The 22,519-nt window shown below is 39.7% G+C and overlaps 1 protein-coding gene across 1 annotated transcript in view; it reads right to left on the minus strand.

The window, feature by feature from the left end:
- Positions 1-22,519, minus strand: part of CPA6 (carboxypeptidase A6) — a 50,866-nt gene that overhangs the window by 2,347 nt on the left and 26,000 nt on the right. Inside the window, exons 8-11 of the mRNA XM_069004997.1 lie at positions 10,741-10,851; positions 10,403-10,493; positions 5,662-5,864; positions 611-695 (exon numbers count right to left, since the gene is read on the minus strand). Of these exons, the coding sequence (XP_068861098.1) occupies positions 611-695; positions 5,662-5,864; positions 10,403-10,493; positions 10,741-10,851 (490 nt within the window). The remainder of the gene's footprint in view (positions 1-610; positions 696-5,661; positions 5,865-10,402; positions 10,494-10,740; positions 10,852-22,519) is intronic.

Consider the following 22,519-nt stretch of genomic DNA (forward strand, 5'->3'; position numbering starts at 1 on the left):
GTGACTGACTGCAGTATAAGGAGCACAAGATGATGACTGTGCTGGGAGATGGAGGTCCAAGATAAGTGGAACTGTAGCTGAAACGCAGCAATGACAGATGAGATGCAGGAAGTTACTAGCAAATAGTCTTTGGCTTTTCACTTTTTCAATGTCTGTTATCATTAGCCACAGCATTCAGGCCTCAAGGTTTCAGTAAAGAAAAAAAAGTGTCTTGTTGAAACCTGCTGAACTTCTTTTTCTCTTACTGTCTACAGAGAGCTTGCCTGACAAATGCTGTTACAACTTAGTGCATTTGCAGTATCTGATAAAGATACGAGCTTTAAGATCTTAATTTTTCTTTTTAAAGAATCCGCAGTTTTATATGGTATGTTATTTGCTGGCTTTTGACTCTCAAATACATTGCATTTTAATCTCTGTTATTACATCAGTTGAGTTAATCTTACTGCAATCAATTGACTGAATCAGTTGCAAAACTTTCTTCTGCCTCCCTCACAACCAAAACCAGAACAAAGTTCACTTTAAATAGTGTTTGCATTCTTTGTTATAATAAGGGTATTCTCCTTCTTACTGTAGGAAGGTCAAAGTCACAAACCTGCAGAGGGAAACTTACACAAAGTGCTGGATGCAGGGCCATATCTGTATCTTACACCGTAGGCTGACTGAAGAGCGTTAACAGCGTTATAGGCTGCTGATTCCTGGGGTGGAGAAAAAACCAAATACATAAATTAGACTTTGAATTAAGTACTGTATTGTGATTGGAACCTGAGTCAATGGATCATTGACTTCCAGTGCAATGTTGTGTTCCATGAGTCCATGGCAGCTACGTTAAAATTATTGTAAAGGATAAATGCATCATTTATTTTTAATAACATCAATTCCCTGAAAAACTTGGTTTGGTGTTTTCATGACATAAAAGAGCTCACTGCACCGTGAACGATCAGACATTAATTATTTGTAATTATAGGTATATATGTCAATTTAGCAACACGACATTTAGATGACCATGAGATGAAATAATATCTTTTTTATGCAGTTTAAAAGCCATGCTCACATTTTCTGAGGATGTATTTCCCAGTTCACTAGACCTTGTCCCTGCTGGACTTGTGAAGGAGAAATGATGTCTTGTTGACACTCACAGTGGTTCAGTGAGCAGAGTGAGAAGAAGGAAGGAGGCGAGTTCCACTCCTGAATCTCTGATCCAGCAGGTAGATATTCACTGCTGGTCCAACTTTCTCTGGGGCCTGATGATGTAGTCTTGGAGAGCTCTTTCCACTGTTACAGAAATGTGATTTCAGTACTGTATGGGGAAAATAAGTGCCTACATTGCAACAACTTGGGGCTGAAAGGCTGTTTAAGAGGCTCATGGTTCACCCTGTGAAACTGGGTGCAGAAGGCCTGACCCATGGAAATTTCTGAGAGTCACATATGGATAGTGCATCGAAACGCACAAAAAGGATGCACATATTCAAAAGGAAAAGGAATATTATTACCCCAAAGAAAAGTATATTGGCAAATATACAATGAAGGCCAGGAAAACACAGTCATGTCCCTATAGAGAACAGGAAGTTATTATATTTGGAGCTAGAAACTGCTGGACTTTGAACCACTGGGTAAAGTTGCAATGGTTGTTTTAGTTGTTTTACTTCCTTGAACAGAAGAGCTGTAGGTTTTGGTTTATGCAAGTCTTCGTTAATTCAGTCCTTACCTTGTTATTCATCAGGCACTAAATGAGTACACTGAGGAAGGATTACCCTATGCTTGTCTTTTCATTTAAATGTTTTTTCTAACCTTCCACTTGCTTGCCCTTGCCAGGAGTTGGGATTCTGACTTAGTCCTCAGTCTGACCCATGCAGGCTTTGTCTGTCCGAGTAGAGAAGCCAGAGAAAACTGCTTTAAAATGTCATTCCGGAAACAACTTACCTGCAGGTAGGGCTTTGGAGAGCTTATTTTATACTCCTCTTAGCAAATGAAAGAGCACATTTTTATTCCATTACAAAAATTTGTTAGGCACAATCAGAATTATTGTTTGTTTAGCAGAAGGATGATGGTGCTGGAGACTGACATTTTCAGCTTGGCCTCTTGCCACCTCCATGAGAGAGTGTGTGGAGGCAAGGACCACTGAACCCAGTGTTCCTAGAACTTCTGCTGGTCTGGGATGTAGTTGTCAGTCACTGTAAGGGGTAACCTCTGACTCACCCTAACACCAAAGATGAGAAGGGCCTGTCCTGTGGGAAAAATGCTGTCACTTGGAACTCTTCCTCCAGATGCCTTGACTTCTGAGTTGTGACATGCAAGACCCATGATGGGGTTGGAGCTGTTGGACCCTGTGAGGGTGGTGGGGTGGCAGAGTGAGGTCACTGTGGTAGCTGTGGCTGCACAGGGCCCAGGAAGGGGAAACTCCAGCTGCAGCCAGGGGCACTGTCCCAAGTCCAAGACTCTGTTGCTCAACCAAAATTTGCAAGCAGCTGTGCTTACCATCCCAGGGTCTTGGTGTGGAGCTGGGATGGCCTGACAACAGGCCTGATGCCAAGGGAGCAGGAGACAGGGCTCAGCTGAGGGAGCTCAGAGGGGTGGAGAACAAAGTCCCAATAAATGCGCCATGGCAAGGAGAATATAGCCACAAATGAAAAGACTCCCTGTGCATGAATTATGCACTGTACAGCAATGAGACAACAGAAAATTCTGTTGGAATCTTTTGAAGAAATAGTTTAGCAATGCCCATGTAAAATCAGCACAACAGTAATGGGTTCTGTGCGGAGGCAGCACAGAAGGAGGTCAGACCGGGAGCATCCCAAGTCCATGGCACGTGGGCACGCATCCCTGGGCACTGTGAACTTGAAGTTCTTAGCCTTGAGGAATGCAGCTGGCTTCCACTGTTAGAGCCATGTGCCCAAAGAAAGAGACAGTTCTCAACTGCATGATACTGAGCAGGTTGGATACTGAGTAAATCCAGGCAACCAGTCTTTGAACACCCTCAAGGAGAAAATGCCACATAAAATTACCAGATTTTTGCAAAGGTGTACACAAACTCAGTCATGCCATGTAAGTTCACTGCAAACACTAAGGCAAACGACAGAAAAGGGATGAAAATCAGGTGAAATTTAAAACTCTTGAGATGGATGTATGTTTCTGTTGGTGTTTTTTTCAATCTAAAAGAACACTTTCATTTTAAGCATCTTAAAAGAGCAGATTTCAGAAGAGTGTTAATAAGACAGTTGTGCCTAAATGAGAACAGAATATACACGTTGTGATCGGTACACTGCTCTCCAGTTTAAAGGCAGCTCTGAATAATTGAACGCTGTAATTGAAATGGTAACTGACAGCTTACTAGAATGATCCAACCCAGACAGAAACAGCCTTTCTTCTGCTCAGAATTAATTGTAGCTCACTGTTAGCACCAAAAGCTATTTATCTGCTATGCATGTGGGGTCCTACGGTTTTCCACTGTACACAGCCCATGTAGACCAACAATGCTTGTTCCATCAGTGTCAGGAAACAGAGATCTATCACTTTCCAGCTCACTGCAATTTCCAAGAGAGCTGGAGAATCTGATACCTCATCCTAAGTCACCATTTTAGAAACTTCAAATATTAAAAACTATGCATTTATGAGCCACCAGGTGATAGAGCCTTTGGCTGTAGGCAAGTATTAAAACAGACAAATAAATAACCAACAAGTATTCCCTTGATTTTCACTATGATCCCTATAATGAGCTTTATCAATAACAGGAAATTACTTCAGTTTCTTATTTCAACCTCCCTCTTCTTTTTGACCGACTGCAATGAAAAGAAGTATGAAGTTCAAATACTGACAAGATATTTAGAATTGGTATTCAGCTTCCGTTTGTCCGTGGATGTTGTCTAAAATAGTGTCCTTTTTTGTTCATTTAGGTCTGTGTTCCACCTCCTCTGATGAGAAGCCTGATCCAAGGTCTTTCAAGCCTGAGGAACACCTGCTAAACATTAAAAACTGGGATCCTTTGGTCTAAAAGCAATGGATGGAAAGGCAGAGTTACGCCCCATCTCAGAATGGAATTATTCCTTAATCAACAAGAACAACATGTAAAATATACTGGTGTGTGTGAAAACTCTCAGTTAAATCTTCCTTCTCCTTACAATGAATTTCCCATCTATAGCATCTGCTATTGCCTTACATTACTCTGGACATTTTAGTCAGATACCCAATAATCATATACTTGCAGAGAAGTTGCTGATTCTTCCTAACACTACATCTTTACCTTCTTTTCTGTTGTCTGTTCTTAAAAAAATATGCTTGCACCTGCTGATCCTCAAAGGAATGAGAACCTACGATTTTAAATTCCCAGTCCATGTTTTTTTTGCTAACTGAATAGTCATCAATTCGCGTGGGGAACTCCTTTCTCTTTATCATTCCCCAAAAGAGAGTGAAGGTAGCATAAAAAAAATTTCATAAATTTATTCACAGTCAGTACAGGGTTGGGTGGTCAGTCCCCACAAGTATCATATTTTTAGCTCCTCTGGCTGCTTAGTTAACTTTTAGTTTGCTCTGTTTCACAGGAATGGCATCAGACAGAAGAATGTTTAGTAGGTACTGAAATTAGGTGTCTCAACAGAAATAAACTTACAAAGAGAGTTTAGTTTGCGGAGTGCTGGCTGTGCAGCCTCCTGAGAGAACGGCTGGGTGAAACTTCAGCGAAGCTCCAGGGACTGACAACATAATTTATTATGCACAGGATAAATCTAAGGTGCAGTTAAGCTCCTTTGGAGAAAACTAGCTTAAACCAGCAAGTTAAAAGTCACTGCAGCTTTCAAGGTCAAAATGGGAGATGAATGGAAAATGTAATTTTACTCAGGACTGAGGGTGAGAGAAAGAGGCTTGCAACTGGTTTGTGCAATGTGGGTCTGAGAGCAGGAGCAAACAGAGAGCAAACCTTAGCCATGTGTCCCTTGGGGAATAAGACATAAGGGGGGGTTTTATGAACAGGAGGCTGGCTAAAACAGACCTCAGACTGCAAGCAAAGGGAATAGATATGCATTTGGATGAGCATGGAATACATGAAATGTACTCATCTGTGAATCAATAGGCTTACATCAAAAAATGTGTTCTTGTTAATTATTTTTTCTAATATACAGAAGCTCCTGTTTTTTTGTACCTGCTTTTCTGAAAGGGTTAAAAACACTATGTCTGACCTGAATGATATGTAGTGCAATGGAAGCTTTAATTTTGGTGAAATCTAAGAGATTTCTCTTTGAATTGATAAACATAGACAATTTCAGTTTTATTTTGTTCATAACATTGAAGATGATCTTCTTTGTGCTCTTAGTGTTTAAGTTCTGAGCATGAAGAGACAGAATTTCAACTAGAAGCCCAAGGACCTATGTAATTCCCATTACAGTTAATTAAATAAAATGATAATAACTATAATTAAAATTTAGGAATTTATCCTATAAAGTAATTTAAAGGGACTGATGGATGAAAGGCACTATACCATTTTAATCAAATTGCCACTGACTCATGGTGTGTGAAGGTTATATAACCAGAAATGTGATTGCAAGTAGATCCAGAATAAATACTGCTCAATATTAAACGTGCAAATTATTGAAGAAACAAGTGTCCTCTCAAAACAAAATGTACCCAAAAATATACAGACAAGCACATTCTCCCAAGTTTTAATGTACTTACCACACAGTTGAAGTTTGGAATGGTTGCATATTTGTAAGAGTAAGGGTACAGCAGCATCTGTGCATATGCATGGAAGGACAAATAGGCTTTTATTTGTTTCCGGTGTTTGCGGAGAAAATGAGCAACAGCCTTTACCTCAGGTTCTGACTCGGGAAAAGGACCACAATAAGTATCATCACATGGGTGTAATGAAGCTCCTTCATCTAGAGGTTGAAAGAGAAAGTTGGTGTTGAACAATCACAGAGAAGTTCCAAGGGTCAACTTCTGGCTCAACCTTTTTTGGCCCATGTGCAAAAGCATGAAAAGCAATAAACAAATAGCTTTCTTGTGCCTGATGGGCATGAGCCTATGGCACCTCAGTGCAGCAATCTGCTCGCTCATCTAGTAGACACACCAAGCTCCCAGTTGGCCAACTACACACAGCTCTCCCCAGCAGATACATTCTTTCCAACTGAAAAAGGAGAACCTGACTTCATTGTATTCTCTTCCCTGGCTTTTCATATCAGTGGCACATTTTATGACAGCATTCCAGTATTAAAACTATTGATGGGTCTCAGTTGGTCTATTTGAAATCAGAGAGCTGTACCTCTTTCATGAGTCACTCCCAGGACAAATCTAGCCTTTTAGAGCTTTTAATGCACTATCTACTACAGTGGTGGTTACAATGGCAGGTAGACAACCTCAACAGGGATTATCTTAGAACCATGGTAACAATTCCTAACTACTGCCTATTTTCACCCCTGAAAACCTCATGGAAAAAAAAAAGAAAAGTCACATGGGATGATTGTTCAGTCAGCTAAAATAGAAATCACCTCGGTTTGCATAGGGCCTAACTTTCCTTCAAGTTTGGGGCAGGGATTCAGTTTTGAGGATATGTTTATGTCAACCTGCTCAGGCAGCAGCAAGCTGCACAAGAGTAGCCTTACTGTAGTATCTCATGAGGTACTGAAAGATGAAACTTAGAAAAGGAGATGTGGCAGTGGCTCCTTTATAATTTAACAATTCTGGATCTAAGCCATCATCTCATTTACAGCTTAGGGCCTGGGCCTAAAAGAACAATATTTATGCAAATCTACGCTGCTCTTTTATCCACTGTAATTTCAAAATACCACACATTTTACACTGACCTGCAAAATAATAATTGTTTGCAAACTTCCCTGGTGCCATCAGGGACTTACAACAGCAGTATGTTATTAGCTTTCCTTTGTTTAGTAAGTACTGCCACCTTCAATTAATAAGAAAAGAGCAGTGTGTGAGAAGGCATAATGATATCAACTAAAACAGGGTTATGCAATCAAACTAATGCCAAAAAAATAAAAAAGAAGTGGAAGAATTTCACGCTGCATTTGCATTTTTAAGATGAAAATTGAGGCTACCATTCAATGGCCACAGGTGGGGATTTCAAAAGGTATTAGCGCTTGGATTGCAGTGGATATGGAAGGGTCATATAGAGGGCAGATGGTCTTCTCTGTGCAGAACAGATGGACACCAAGTCATTCAAATCCCAAGAGCACTCTGCCTCGATTTCTTTTCAGATAATATAGCTAAAGGAGAGCTATTTTACCAAGTCCCCAGAGCCTTTACTTTTTTTTCTTATAGATACTTCATCTCCTGTAACAGTGTTGTATACTGAATCATGGCAATGGATAACACTGTTAATAAACAGTGGATTCCTACAAGCTAATGGTAAAACGGCCCAATGGTAAAATATGACTCAGTTTAGTGACTTCCAGTGAAGGAAAAACCCTGTAAGCTGTCCAGCCTATTATGGTGACTGTTCAACCTATTACTGTGAGTCATGTGCTATCCCAGCTGTAGTTAATGCTTTACCTTAAGTGAAACTGGCTGGTAGTAAAAAGACGAGGTTTCCATGGTAGCCTTGGATAAAGTAAGGATATTTCAATTTTCGTACTGGAAATTCTTTTAAAGTAACTCAAGAATGAAAAAAGAATTGCTACAGTATGTATCAACTCCTGTGAAATTTCTAAGTTACAGGGATGAGAAGCAAATGGAATTGTGTAAAATGTTACTGTGCTGCTATATTATTGTACCTGATAGCATACCTGGGGAGGACAAGTATCCTCCAACATCCATCATGAGACCCAGTGAACAAAGGAAATGCGTACTGAGAGTGATAAAACCGGCGCTTTGGTACAGAGGGAGGACTACAAGGATGAATGAGCTGGAGCATGATATTCAAATTTCCTTGCAGCCACTTCTGCCAGTATGGGATACTGTCCTCAGTGAGCACTGGGGTGCATTGGAAATTGGGATGTACAGGGAATTTTAATTCCCACTGTTGCTCTCTTGGGGATTTGGATGCAAGCACTTTATCTAGATTTGCCCTCATTATTTGCTTTAAAGTTGCTATTATTTGATTATCATTAAACCATCGTAGTTATTGCAATATATGTGCATTACAAGGAGCAGTTCTACCCATAGTTCTTGCTGCCAGTATTCACACCGGTCTGTGTGCGATTTCTGTGCACTGTTTTGAGTACAGGGCAGCACTGCAACATGAAATCTAGCAGTGATATTGCCCTTTGCTTGGTCCCTAGAGAGTCACAAACCTTGCATCAAAGTCCTAGACTACAAAGGAAGAGGAAAGCAGATGGGATGCTGTGTTATCAGCACTGACTAGCTCACTGCTGATAGCATTTAGTGGCTTTGCTGAGGCTGGAGTCTGCCACAGCACACCTGCGTGGAAGCCCCACTGTTAAGTTCAAGCCTGTCTGAAAACTCTTAAGTGCAACTGAGCTGAATAAAAAGGTTTTTACAAGCACATGCAGTTTTAAATGTTAAACACACCATGATTACACAAGTCTCAAAGTGTGATATGATCCAGATTCTTCTCTGACTCATCTAGTGTCAGATATTAATGAGAATACCAGGTGACTGGTTAGGGTCATCTGAGCACCAGTCAGCCCAGTTGATGAAAGAGCTTTTTATTCTCCATCAAAACAGACCATCAGACAGACTTTGGGGTCCAATGCAGGAAGCAGAGCATGTGCTTGTTGGGATGATGAGCAGCCTTGAAGGAATTTTTGTTTTTTGAACTTGGGGTGGGGACCTGTCTTTCATGTTCAGTGCAGGGGAGAAATGCAACAAGTAGGGGATTACAACATGCAATACATGGGTATTGTTACAGTTTCACTAAGCCTAGAAAAAATAGTGTTTTGAATGAAAGCTAAGCAAACATTTTTAGGACTGAATAAAAAATGTACTTTAATACAGTGGCTAGGGAGCAGAAAGAGGGAGGAGGAACCCAAGAAAGATTAATTAGAACTAGAAAGAAGTTTCATTGAATATTAATGTTGCACTGATAGGTACCTAAGATATATCTCTCAACACACTGTAAGAGAACTGATCATTCCAGTTATGCCAATGGCTCTCTTCTGAACAGTAAATGGGTGTCCCCACAATATCTGCAGTTGTGGCTTACACACTTAAGTAAATGATGGCAACAGTGATGCAGGACTGGTTTGTCTATGTTATTTTTGCATCATAAAATTGCCTTAAAGATTGTGATAGCAGTCCTAGGCCTGTCTTCTTTAACAGAGGGTTTCTCAGCTAACGCAGGCGTTCTTTTCTGCTTCTGTCTCAGTCCTCTCCTTATAGTGGGTAGCCTTGAAAACAATTTGAAGCATATTTCGCAGGTCCATACTGGATTGAATGTATGCATCTGTTCACATTCACTTTTATCCTTAAAATTCTCACAACTCTACTTAAAGAATCCAGCTATTGCAAGCCAGACTGTACAGTGCTCACTCCTACTACACACAATCAGAGTATTGTGGAAACATCTAGAGTCTTCCAGTGGAAGAGGAATGGGCTGAAGGCAGGGCCCTTGCACTATGCAAACACAATTTCTTGTCTTTAGAAGCTTGTAATATAAGGAAGGTGGACTAATGCTGGATGAGAAAACAGCTGCACAGAGACTGAAGGAAGTTCCTTGAGATGGGAGAGCAGGTCAGCAGGTATATATGGCTGTATTTCAGTGTTCTTACTTTCTTACACCAGAACTTTTAGGGGCTGCTTACCCCTGTGTGAGTTGCACTATTTTTCGGTAAGATTTAATAAATACCATTTGTTCTTTGGTGGACCCATTCTAAATCTTCTGGTCGTTATTTCATTGCTGCTGCTTTCTCTATGCAAAATTGAGTCCAATTTTTATGAAGTACTTACAGAAGTGCTGGGAGTTTAAAATTGTATCTCCATGCATTTAGAAGCACCTTCTTTCTTTATTAAATCACTAATAATAATGGCCTTAAGGACACTGAGGCCAACAAAGTAAGTTTGACATTTACAAAACTAAAATAATTTCAGAGAAATGGCAAATTGAATAAAATGAAGCTTGAAATATTTCCTAGAGCTGCAGTTAGGTAAATCTTGAAAAGTCATGGTTCATTCTTAATGCTATGCTTCAAATTATTTATATGATTGCCAAAATACAGAATAGCTGTATGTGTGATTTTTAAAATTTTGCCACATTTGCCATGACAACTTTTTATTTATGAGAAGGTCTATTTTTCTGAAGTTGGGGACTTTTATTTTTTTAGAAGTTAGTAGGAAGATTTGAGCCTTGGCTTATGGATTTATGGGAAAAAAATCTTCAACTTTAACTACAGAAAAGAGAACACTTCACAACAGATGTGACCTAATCTACTTGAATAATTACCTCTGTTGGATAATTAAATACAGGGTAGTCTAAACTGGGGGACCAAAGTATCTCCATACTTACCACACCATTTCACTTTCCAGTTGCGATTAGCATCAACACCATAACAGTGAAACCTCACGTTCTTTGATCTTGTTTTTCTCCAAAATCGATCCTAGCATAAGTTACAAAACATGTAAATCGCAATATTACTCTATTTTGGCAAAAATCTGCTTGTACACATAACAAATCAACCCTGGTAAACATATTCAGTATTCTGTTTTAAGTGGAGTAATTTACTTCCATTTTGCAAGGCACAAAGTGATGGACTGGATTTATACAGTCATCTTTGAATAATGCAACAACCATTCTATCTTTCCTGTCTGAATAATTTTTTGAGTAATACTACTGACATTACTTACATTTGTCCAGCTGAAATAGTATCCATCCACATTAAATACAGGCATGATATAGAAATACAGATGAGTTAGCATCTTTCTCATGTCAGGATCAGTCTGGTATGTCTGAAGAGCCTAAAGCAGAAAAGACAAAGAAAATAGTTTCCATTAAAAAAATATTTTCCCAATTAAGTATTGTGATGGACTAAGACAGTCACAAGGCAATTGGCAGTACAGAGGTCTGTTCTCATGGCAGCACAGACATTCTTCTAGCTGGGCCCGAAAGGCTGACATCTTCCTGCAAATGTGATTCAGACAGCATGTGAACATGTGAAAAAGGTGTTCTAAAGGCCCTATTCTCTCTGCTTCTCAGCGGCTTTCAACACTCAAGAAAATACAACTCATATTACAGAGAAGCAAATGCATACAAAGTTTTTCTTGAAGTAAGAGCTGAAAGTCAGTGGAATAGATTGTTAGTTGAGTAAATGAGTTTAGCTCCTGTAAGACAATGGAGTCCTGTTGTTTCCACCAGGTGATTTGATAAGGTCTTGAAGTATTTAAGGCTCACATTAACAACACAGCTTTTGTTGTATTCAAAGTAGTTTACTATATGTACAATTATCAATACAGGCAGTTTATTCCTTTATCATTTAGACTCCTCTCTATTTTTGGAGGACCTCTAGTATAAAGGTTAGTAGAGGAAGTCTAGGTAGGGAAAGTTTTTGGGTTTTATCCATTCTGCATCTTAGAAAAATGCAGCAAAACCAGAGACTCCTCAGTGGTTCTATTTGCTAGTGCCAGAGATGCTCCTTTACCAGCTCCAGGAAGCTTATACTCCACATGCTCTTGCAAATACTGTCCCTTGTCATAGCTGGGCATCAATTTTGCATCCTTCAAAGTGTAAATCTTGATTCTGTAAGGTGAGGAATCCAGTGCTTCATGTGGCAGGTGGAAAGCATATCACACTGATGCTGGGTTCAGGGGGATGCCTGAGCCTGGCTCCTCTCCTGCTGCTATTGTGATTACAGGCTTCTGCTCTGCAGTGTTTCTAGCCCTTCAGATCTGAAGAGTAGCATGTGTTTGGGGAGCAAAGGGAAACATTTACTCTGAAATAAACTAAGTTAAATGCTTTTCAATTGACAAATGCTTGGGAGCAGTGTGAAGTACAGGAATTCAATACTTCTGGGCTCCTAACTATGCAGCTGTTTGAATTACTGAAGCTGCTATGGGAGCAGATGGATGCTTTGTATGGAATACCTATAAGAAATAACCATACATCTGGACATGTTTGGGGCTGAAATTTACTCATGGAGGACTATGACTTTTTTTTTCTTTACTGAGGGGATTAGTGAGACTTCTAAATACTTCTTCTATATGGTTCATTATTCGTCCCTCTGTTGTGCAGTGCTTTATCCTTACCCAGCTTCATCTCACCCACCCAGAAGTGCTGTGCACATGCAAGTCCTTCAGCCTCACTATGAGATCCAAAGCAGCACTTCATCCCTGTGAAAAGCCAAGTCACCTGGTGCTACTCCACACCGAGCTCTTCTGTTTCAGCCAGACAAGAGGAGAGGAAAGTGAGAAATAGAAGGCAAATGGGCAAAGCACAGAATGAAATGAGACTTAGGCAGCAGGTGGGACAGGGTGGTGTGGAGCACAGCACGCAGGGATGAGATCCTGAAAGAGGCATTCAGAGGGGAGAAGGAAATGACAGTTGTGCTTTTGAGGGGAAGCTTGATGGACTGCCCTGGAGAAAGTCCCTGGCCAGTGAGGAGGTCATGGGTTCCCTGGCCCATGTGCCAGAAAATCCCCCAAAATTCTTAGCTGGTATTGCATTTAAATTTGATTTACTTGTATTAAACAAACATATCTTCAAATAGATTTGAATAAAAATATTGGTGTTCAGGGAACTGAAAAAAATAAATTTTGTCAAAACATTGATTTGTCAAATCAATGGTTACTCAAAAACAATGACCATGAAAATAAGGACTCTGTGTCATTGCTGCTTCACATGCAGAGAACACATATTGTAGTAAACGGGGCTACTATGTGCATTAGGCTGGCCCTGTACTTAAATCTGCACAGGATTAAGAGCCTGTATGGTAAGTATGGACGTTAAATTGGTAAAACTATTCTTACAGTTGGAAACAGAACCAACCCATGCTCCAAAATATGAGTCAAGGAAAATGAACATTTTCATCATGCTTATTTCAGGGAGAAGTAGTTTAGCTGGGGAGGAAATAAGGCACCACACACCACTTTCTTGATTTTTTACTGCTTTTCTCTTTTTAGACAGTATTAGCAAATTAAGTTCAGGTTGTGTCCCCATGGTGGGTATTTACATACCACTGATGATGAGATTGGCATATGTGCTTGTATCTGTATTTTGTATGCCATCCTTTTGCTGTCAGTTACATCTGTGATTATGCATTTTGTTACACTGGGCTGTATACTATGTTTTAAACTGCAATGCTGTAAGACTAAACTCTTTAAAACACTTTTAAAATCATCTCCTTAAAATAACTACAGATAATTAATTAATTTAAGGTAACATACTGCTTAAAATTGCATGAATGAACTTTGCATATTTTTCAGTACCTTTCCAAATTTGCAAAAAGTGGCATAATGAAAATATTTGAATTAAGACTGTTTAATATACAATATGTTTTAAATCCTGTGAAAAATATATTTTCCTTGCTAGGTAAAAGGACCACCATTTAAAAAACCTAAACAAAATATAGGCAGCAAAATGCTGAGGTTTTATAGTGACTCTTAAGTTATTTTAATGCCTGTTATCATTGACAAAATACTAGAAGAGACTTTAGAAAGCATTATAGTCCCCAGTAATAATCCTCAAAATTGAAAGTCTTAACATTGGTTTAGAGCCAAACATGTCATTCAGTCCTGTTCTTTAAAGAATATATGGGGTTTTTAAATAACTTGGTTACCCTTTTAAAGTAGTATTTAATTAAAAACATAGTGGATCTAGAGCGGCTTTCTTCTTGGAAAGCAAGTAGGTAGTGTAAGTAAGATCATACTCTTTCTGCTGAAAATACTTTGTCTTTTGTCCTGCTTTTATCTGGCAATTTTATTTGATGTATGTAATCAGGCAATGCAGACTGTATAATCTTTGGCAATGAGCCTTACAGTTGCCAAGGTACATTCTTCCTGGAGCAAAGCCCACAACTTGCCTTTTGCGACGTGACTCTCGAGTCCTCCCAACAATGGTTGTGTGAACCACCTCCCCCACCCACTCCAGCAGTGCTGAAACGTTTTCCCTCTGCTGTGACACGAGCGAGGCAAATATAAAGCATTAGTGAATTAACTGCATTGTAGTTTGCAGAGAGCTCTCAGAATATGGGTTGATTCTGCTTCCCCATCATGCAATCAATAGCAGCTTTGCTGCTGAATGTGCAGAGAGCCAGACCAGCCCAATAAATGCTGAATCGTGTTATTAGTGAGTGAACAGATGATAGAGGAACACTGCCAACACCGTGCAAGCAATCTGCCTGGGGGGTGGGGAGAGGACCAGTGATTAATAGGAGGGGGCTTGATCATCTGGATCAGTTGAGTGATGGCTGTTGATAGAGCTATACTGGCTTAGGCTGGCTGAGGATCTGGTCCATAGGAAATTTAATTTAGGGGACGAAGTAAACAAAAGAGCTATATTGTAAACTGCCAAGGCAATAAAAGGCAAGAGTGTAAAATGGATTTAGGATGCAGTTAGGCTTTTTATAAAATCAGGGGATTGACTGAGAAGGACACAGCAAGGAGACAGGGTTGGGAGAAATTCTGAAATCCCAGTTGAGCTTAATAAGGATTTGCTATCTCACAATTAATTATTATTAAATTTAAGGTAACAATCAGCTTTTGCTGTTTCTGATTTTGAATTAAACAATCATACTGAATTAAACAGTTACTATTTTAGCACAAGGAATAGACTCCATTTACTGTTCTGCCAGAAATCGCAAAAAAACCTGCTTCTGGCAAAACAGGATTAACTCTTCTGTGCCATTATTAAGATATCAGTTAAAACATCCTTTCTGACAGTAACACACAATATTTTACTTTTATCTGTACATGTTACGCTTTAGCACTATGATCTGCCATTCAGGCCTTCATTGCCCCTTTATCAGTTTGGCAAGCTAGTAATTAGCTCTGTCTCTACTCTTGGAAGCAGTACAGCTTTTTATCTCTGTTTTCCCTTTTACTGCTAGTGTCCTGCTTTGGCATTCAAATCACAAGCAGAGTGGTAAACCCATTATTAAGGCTAAGATACAACTGAGTGTTTAAAAACAAATGGCTTAAAACAAAGGGTCAAATTTTCAAGGCTGAAGCTTGAACTGTATCTGATTTATCTTTTTTGTTTAATTCTAAGCAAAACCTTCCTTCCTCTTTGAAGGCATTTACTGCAGGAGAAACCCAGAAACAACTGAGAAAGAGGACTGTGCTGCAACTATTCTTCAACACCCATAAAAAGAGTCTGACAAGAAGAATCTGCAGAATCCCAAAGACTTGATTATGTAGCTCCTGAAGGATGCAAGTGGAGAAGATGCTGAAGCACAGTAGAGGCAGAGGGACGATGGTGTGATGGACATGTTAGGGAAGCAAACAGCCATTCCAGGAATCTTGGGTAAGGCTGGGACCACTCAAGCAAAGGCAGGATCTTGTGGGAAAGAAGATCACAGATCTTAGTAGAAATTGGAGACACAGCTTCTTGGTTCCACTCAGAGAGTAGTACAAAAAGAAAAAAGAAAAACCTCTTAGATGCCAAACAAGTCAGGGACTGCCTATCCAGGAAAAGAAAGGCCTGATTTATTCTGAAGCACTGTGAATGCTTTGAAAGGAGTAACACAGATTTGTTTACTAGTAATTGTATGAAATTAGTGCCCGCCAACTTGGTGGAGACCCACCAAGGTATAGGCCTCTGAAAAATGTAATTATTGAATTTTATATCCTAATTGTGTTGGTCCATGGTAGTACATATTGAGGGAAACTCAATAGAACTCACTTGAATACAAGGCTTAATTAAATTTTCGAGACACATTTAAATACTTAAGATACAAATAATTGCTTGTCATTCCAGTTCTGGAACAACTAAATTGTCCAACATATGGAATTTTCTTTCTTTCTGTCTCATGCTCAGTAGTGTTTTTGTATAGCAGCAGTTTTACTGTGGCCCTAATTACTCTGTGCCATCATACTGGAGTGGACTGCTAAAATACAGAGCAGATTTTCTCCTTTAGGGCAAGTAATGTGTTGGAACAACAATGTGAATTCTTTTCATGCCTTGAAGAAGAACATACCCAACAGCTTAAAAGCCTTCAGGGGGTAGAATCTGAATGTCCTAGTGATGAATACCGAAATAGGAATATACAGGAGCAAGTGTCATTGAAGAATTCCTATTACAGGCACAACACAGCTGCAGTGTTACTTTTCTTTTATCAAGATCTACTCACATTATGAAAAATTAATAGCTGCAAGCAAAATGAACGCACTTTTTACCTTCTTAAGGTCATGGGTAGGCAGGAAGATGCAGCTGAGTAGTGCACACAAAAATCAGTGCAGTACTTCCTTTTGGAAAACTGAAAGCAATTTTAACTGGGTTTTTTTTTAGTGTTTTTTTTTTTTTTTTTTTTTTTTAAATTTACTATTGTGAAGGTGTAACAGCAAAGGAAAGAACCTTCCCCAAACTGCCTTATTGTTGAATAAAACCTGTGAAATTCCACCGCGGATTAAAAGAGAGGGAGATACCTCACCGTATAAAAATGGTTTGCCACAGCTGCCTTTAGAGCAATGCAGTACATGCCTCGTTGTGGTGATACCGTGGTATTGCACTCTATCTTTCTGGCATTGGCTTAGATTTTATCCATTTTTAAAAAAAAAAAAGCATCACAACTGGGGCCCTAGATCAGGAAACTCTTGTTGATAGTGTTCACTGCTACTTTATTTTCCTTCCCCTCAGAAGTGGTGCACATTTTCAGTAGCAAGCATGTGCTAGAGAAATGCAGATACTCATAGAGAAGTGGTATATAGGATGGCTGCCAAAAAAAGGGAACACATTCAGAACTAAAACAGCTGTGGAGTGGAAGGGAGACGTTGAGTAGAAGCAAAAACTACTACACAGAGGTGTGAATACTGCACATGAACTTCAAACGGCAGGAACGGCATTTGCAGGATGGAAAAAAAATCATGAGGATAAAACAAATTCTGCATTGGTACCAGTGCCTCTTGCTGCTGAAAGGCTGATAAATGAAGTGCTAAGTGAAGAGGCTGGAAGAGGTGATGTCTCTGATGGAGAAAAAACAAATAATGTTTCAGGCAGAAGCTTCTGACAGAGAAGAATGAATTAGCTAAAGACAAGTAAGGCTGAGTGTTTCAAATATAGATACTGCAGGATGAAACAGATGGATTTTTTCCTCCAGATAATGAATATACAGGGAGCACTCAGAGATGTCCATTTTTTTTTTTTTCTGAAGTTAGGCAGCTAAAAAGACAGCTGGGGAGACTACATTCTGGTAAACAATAAAAATTAAGCTCCAAGGATTGTACTGTGTTTGCTGAAAGAGCTGCAGACATTCGTGGAGAGATTGTAGCCAGATGACTGGTTCTTCAAGGTGAAAAAAGCCCAGTTTTTGTGGTGACATCACCACTGACAGCTGTGAAGGAGGCTGCAGGGGGGTAAGACACAGCCCTGGGAGGCATCTGACTCTCCTAAACCAAGGGTAAACTAAAAATGGATCAACTGCAGGAAAACCCAGATAGGAAGATTTCATAGGGTAAGAAGATGCAATGATTTAAAGAGCAACAAAAATTTCACATCAAGCCAACATCAGCTAAAGAGCTTTAGCTGAAAGGGAACAAACTTTGTCAAGAAAGAACATTCAGCTAAAAGGGTGAAAGGAAAAACCTACAGCTACAATATTTGTTTTGGCCTTGCATACCTCTCATTCACTTTGGAATATTTCAAGTCATTTCAAAAGCTCTTCAGATTTTTGAGGACCATCAAAGATACTTTAGGAACTGTGGCATACTTGTACCTAGGAAAGGACTGGCATAAATGTCTGATTTATATGGAAAGGCAGTCAGGTTCTTGCTTTCTTTCCTCTATGGTCCAAAACTTCCACTTGGAGAACTCCAAAAAATAGAGATGGAAAGCCTATCACAGCGGGTGGAACACATTGTCTCAAAGAATAACTAAATATAGGTGTAACGAATATCTTTTGAGTTAATCTTTGTCTGAAACCCTGGGCTGTGGGAACACAGCATTTCAGCTGTACCTGTTCAAAAGACTTTAGTGGGTTGACAAGTGATAGATCAAATGTATAATCTTTAAGAAACATTATTGTGTTGCTTCACATAACTATCTTACACACCCCCAAGATCAGACTATTTCTGAAGTGGGTGAAAAAACTGGTATCTGAATTTGAAAATTAGCCAGTATTTCAAGACTCTGGTAGTTATGGATAACACAGGGAAAGAAATTTTCTAAATCCTAAAGGATTACTGGTTTTGATGGAGCTCAGTAAGACCCAGCAATGATACAGAACGTGAAGCTGTTTTCCTGGCAGTGTGGGCTTCAGCACTGCAATGAATGCCTGAGTGCTGCTCTGACTATCGATGCAGGATTTTGCAGATGGTTTGTCCATCAGGACACGGACTGTGAATTTCGTACAATGAGTATAAGTGCTACACTGGCTTTCAGCAGATCTTAAAGTAAGAATACTTACAGCTTCACTGCTCTCTGCCCACATGGCCTGAACAGAGCAGAAAAGAGCCAACCCTTTTTAACACTGTCTGGGTCTCCTGCTTGGCCCTGCATCTGAGCGCACTGTTGTCCTGACTGAGCTCTGTGTATATACTGTTCCTTTAGCTGGCTGCACTCAAGCACTTCATAAACATTCTTAAGGAAAAATCTGAGGTCTTGAATGCTGCAAAATTCCTGGTAAAGACTGCTCTCTGGGGCCTGGTCCACAAGCCTAATGGCTGGCTAATTGGCAGTATGCATCCCATATGCATCCCACGAGGTGACTCATAAATCAGTCTCAAGCTGAGAATAGTGGGGGCAGATGTTGCCACTTTGCTTCTTGGACAGTCTGTCTGTCTCTCTTGGCTCATTATTATGGAGTGAAAAGACAGGATTCTAGCCTGGTTTTGGAATAAATCAATACCAATGTCAGCATGAAAAAAAACCCCCAACAAACAACAAAATACCTCTGAGAACTGCCCTCAGCCTGTAATTTCTTTTTTCTGGGGCTATATGTTTGCTCCCTGGGAGCATGATGAAGTCCAAACACATAGTCTTGAATAATTTGGGAACTCAAATAATTGAGATCACTGTTGAGGATGGGAGAAGAAGGTGGTGGAGGTTACTTCATTTCCAAAGTGTGAGGCTATTTTCACCTTAATTTGAGGCCCTGATGAGGTCACTCCTTTAGGGAGATGCATTTGATCTCAATGGACATTTCCCTTACAGTTGACATTGGACTCTTAGGATATTTTGTCAAGAAGAACAATCAGTACATGCTTCTTGAGGATTTTAAATTACATTTCTTGAATTTCTTATCTTGAAATACAAATTCCTGCACCAGAAATAGAGAATAACACATATCAAAGTCACATCTCAACTATGCTGTTTTCTGAAAATATTGCGTGAAAGACATCTCAAGGTTATACATCACTGAAATGGATCAAATGGCAGCATTTATTAGAGGGAAGAAAGTCAAACCAGATGTAATGGGAATCCTCATCTGCTTTCACTAAAACTGAAACAGAATCTAGTTTTGATGTTAATTTGAATAGCAGCCTGTGAACCATATTTCAGATTTTTTAAGAAATGGTAAAATCCTAAATTTGAGATCTGGATAATTTGATACCTGAATTCTGCTTCTCCTCTCTCAATGAATAGGACTTAAATGTTCTTACTTACCATATGTACATATATAATTGTATTTTGGCAAAATGGCTATAGGTATTGCATCTCTGTGTCTGTAAGAACTGTTTAATTTTGGATAAATACATGATATATCTGAATTTTGTTTCTAAGGTCTACTGCTTCCTACAAAGTAATTACACATAATAGAGTATCTTTCAGTTTGTAATATTTACTAACACATATTAATGTATTAGATCCCATGTAGCCTCTTTAAATTTCTAGGCTAACAAACCTTTTTCTTTTTCATTTTTTCTTTCTAAATCTCTTGCTGTGGACACAAGTTCTGGGTTCATTTATCTTTGCAGGTTGCCTTCAAATAAGCCCACATGTAATCAGTTCTGTTTCCTTTTACAGCTTGTCTTGCTTCCCTGCTCCACCACAGGTCTCATAATATTTCCACTATCAAGGTCCTTTTTCCATCCCTTTCCAGCTGAGTAAGGCTGGAATTGGGTGGGACTGCACTGTAACCTGACTGCTATTTCACTACACTACAGGGGCAGACACTTCTCTGTGGCTCATTAGCTGGTACCTAAAGCTCTGGTGCTCTGTATGCAAGGTGACCCCTTTCTTGACTTGAAATTCAGTGACCATGAGGTGGGGACTGTCAGAGGCCACCAGTACAGCTAATCCTGACAGAACATCTGATTATCTTTAGGCGAGAGACTACAGACATTCGGGGGTGCCTTCCACAGAAACAGTGACGTTGTAATTAACATCAGCTCTATAGAACACAGAGCCAAGGCTAGAGCTCATTCTGGAGTAGATTATAAGGAAATAAAAAACAAACCAACACACAGAAAACAAAAAAAACCCCCACAATTCCCCAAACCATAGTCTTTGCTCTCCTTTTATTTGTTTCAAAATGAGAGTAGGCTGCTTTTGTACTTTGAGTTATATTATCACATAATATCCTGTGCATTTTCTTTTTGCTTTTAAATCTTTAACTTCTGTATCTTTTTTTTCTTTAGTTATTATTTTCCTTTCCTCTAATTGTTATAATTGCCCAAATATAGAACAAGCCTGCACAGCAGGCAGCCTCTTGCCTTCCCATGCTCCAGCCTTACATCCTTACTTCCCAAGTCTGATCTGCTTTAGTCTGTTTTGCATTTCTAAATAGGTGGGAGCCAGGTCCAGTTTAGCTGAACAATTCCAGACTCTGTAGAGAGTGGGGAGCTGCTGCCATACCCTGGCAAACCACATGAGCAGCTGCTCGGAGGCACCTCCACCCTTCGGAGGTGGTCTCCCATTGCTTGCAGCAAATCCACTGTCACTCAGAAGCTGCCACTTCCAGAGGTGCAAGCAAGATACTGAGAGTTCCCAAACTGGATAGGAGTATCCGGTAAAGTTTGCAGCACCCAGTCTTGAGCTTGAATGTTAAGTGACATTCATGCATACTGGGTTTTCTTCCTAAGCTAAATTGCTTGAAAAGCCTTCTTGTACACAGGAACATGGATCTACTTCAATAAAAATAAGTGTCAGAAATCACAGGGTGAAGTGAAAGCTTGGTAAAACATTTCAGGCTGCCTGCATGGTAAAGGAATGCATGTATGCTGTTCCTGGTAGAAAAGAAGCCAACACCATGTAAATCCAGCATTTCTTTTTGCTTGCCTTAAATCGATGGACTTGTGGTGCTATTCCTTAGAGTCAGCAAACATGCCAGGAAAAATCTGTTTCCAAGATGACAGCCCTTTCTCAGAACTGCCCGTAAGTGCCAGGGAGGATGGAAAACTGGGCTGCCAGGCTGCAGAGGTGCTTAAGGGAAGAGTTTGCCAGCAAAAGAGAATTGCAGAGTTTGAAGCACAGAAAGACCTTCAGTTTTCCTAGAGTTCTTACTAAAATTTTCTAATTCATACAATGAGAAAAGTAATACCCTAAACCAAGCAGTCTAATCATCTTGTCTCTCCTCCTTTGCCAGTCATTTTTAATATGATGATGGAGACTATGAGCATAATGTATTCTCTTCCTGATGGTTTTTGCTTTAATGCTGGATTGAAGTACTGCTCTAAGAAGGGATGGGCAGACAAGGGTGGTACATTCTTGTAGTATGAAGGAACTCTGTGGAGACTACTTTTAATCTAGGAAAACTTTTTTAAATAATTAGAGAAGCAGCCTTACAAGCTACTCTCTGAAAATCTCATATAACAACCAGGAGGTTTTTGTATACACACCCACAGCCTATATTCTGCTATGAGGTCTACAGAGAAACCTTGTGATTTTTACCCTACTGCCACATTCTATTGCTTTATGGGAAAACCTTGGTAAGGAAGAGGTACTTAAGCAACAGGCTTCCCACCAGCGCCTTCCTGTCCCAACTTCTTTCCTTACTGCACATGTTCTCCTGTAGGAAAGCTACTCAGAAATTGCAAGTTATTTCATCCTTACATTAACAGGAGTCTTAATGAGAAGACACACCATCATTGCATGCTGAACTTTGGAGATTGGCTCCTGGATCTCATTTAGCCTATCCATGGTCACGGGCTCATCCAAACTGTTGTGGCCTCATTATTTCTATATTTCCCCTGTTCAACTTTACTGTTGTGCTGCTCGAGGGAAGGACACACATGATTACCTGATCATCTCAGCATTAGGGTGTTGGTGATGCAGAAGTTTACTCTCACAAAATCAGAAGAGGTATTAATACATTGTAGAATTACACAGTGATGGGTGGGAAGACAGGTGAGAAAATTGTGTGTTTATAGCAAGAAGCTTGTAAAAGCATATTGCAACCCTTATTTTTGTGCAAAAAACAGTATGCAAAATACTCGAAGCACCTCTGTGGGGGTATTTTAAAGCCACTTTTGACTTCTGCCAGTTACGTTGCAGGGTAGTCTGCATTGTGCAGCTAATGTCTCATCTTGAACAAAAGTT

The sequence above is a fragment of the Aphelocoma coerulescens genome, chromosome 2, assembly GCF_041296385.1.
Source record: "Aphelocoma coerulescens isolate FSJ_1873_10779 chromosome 2, UR_Acoe_1.0, whole genome shotgun sequence".
Classification (NCBI taxonomy): Eukaryota; Metazoa; Chordata; class Aves; order Passeriformes; family Corvidae; genus Aphelocoma; species Aphelocoma coerulescens.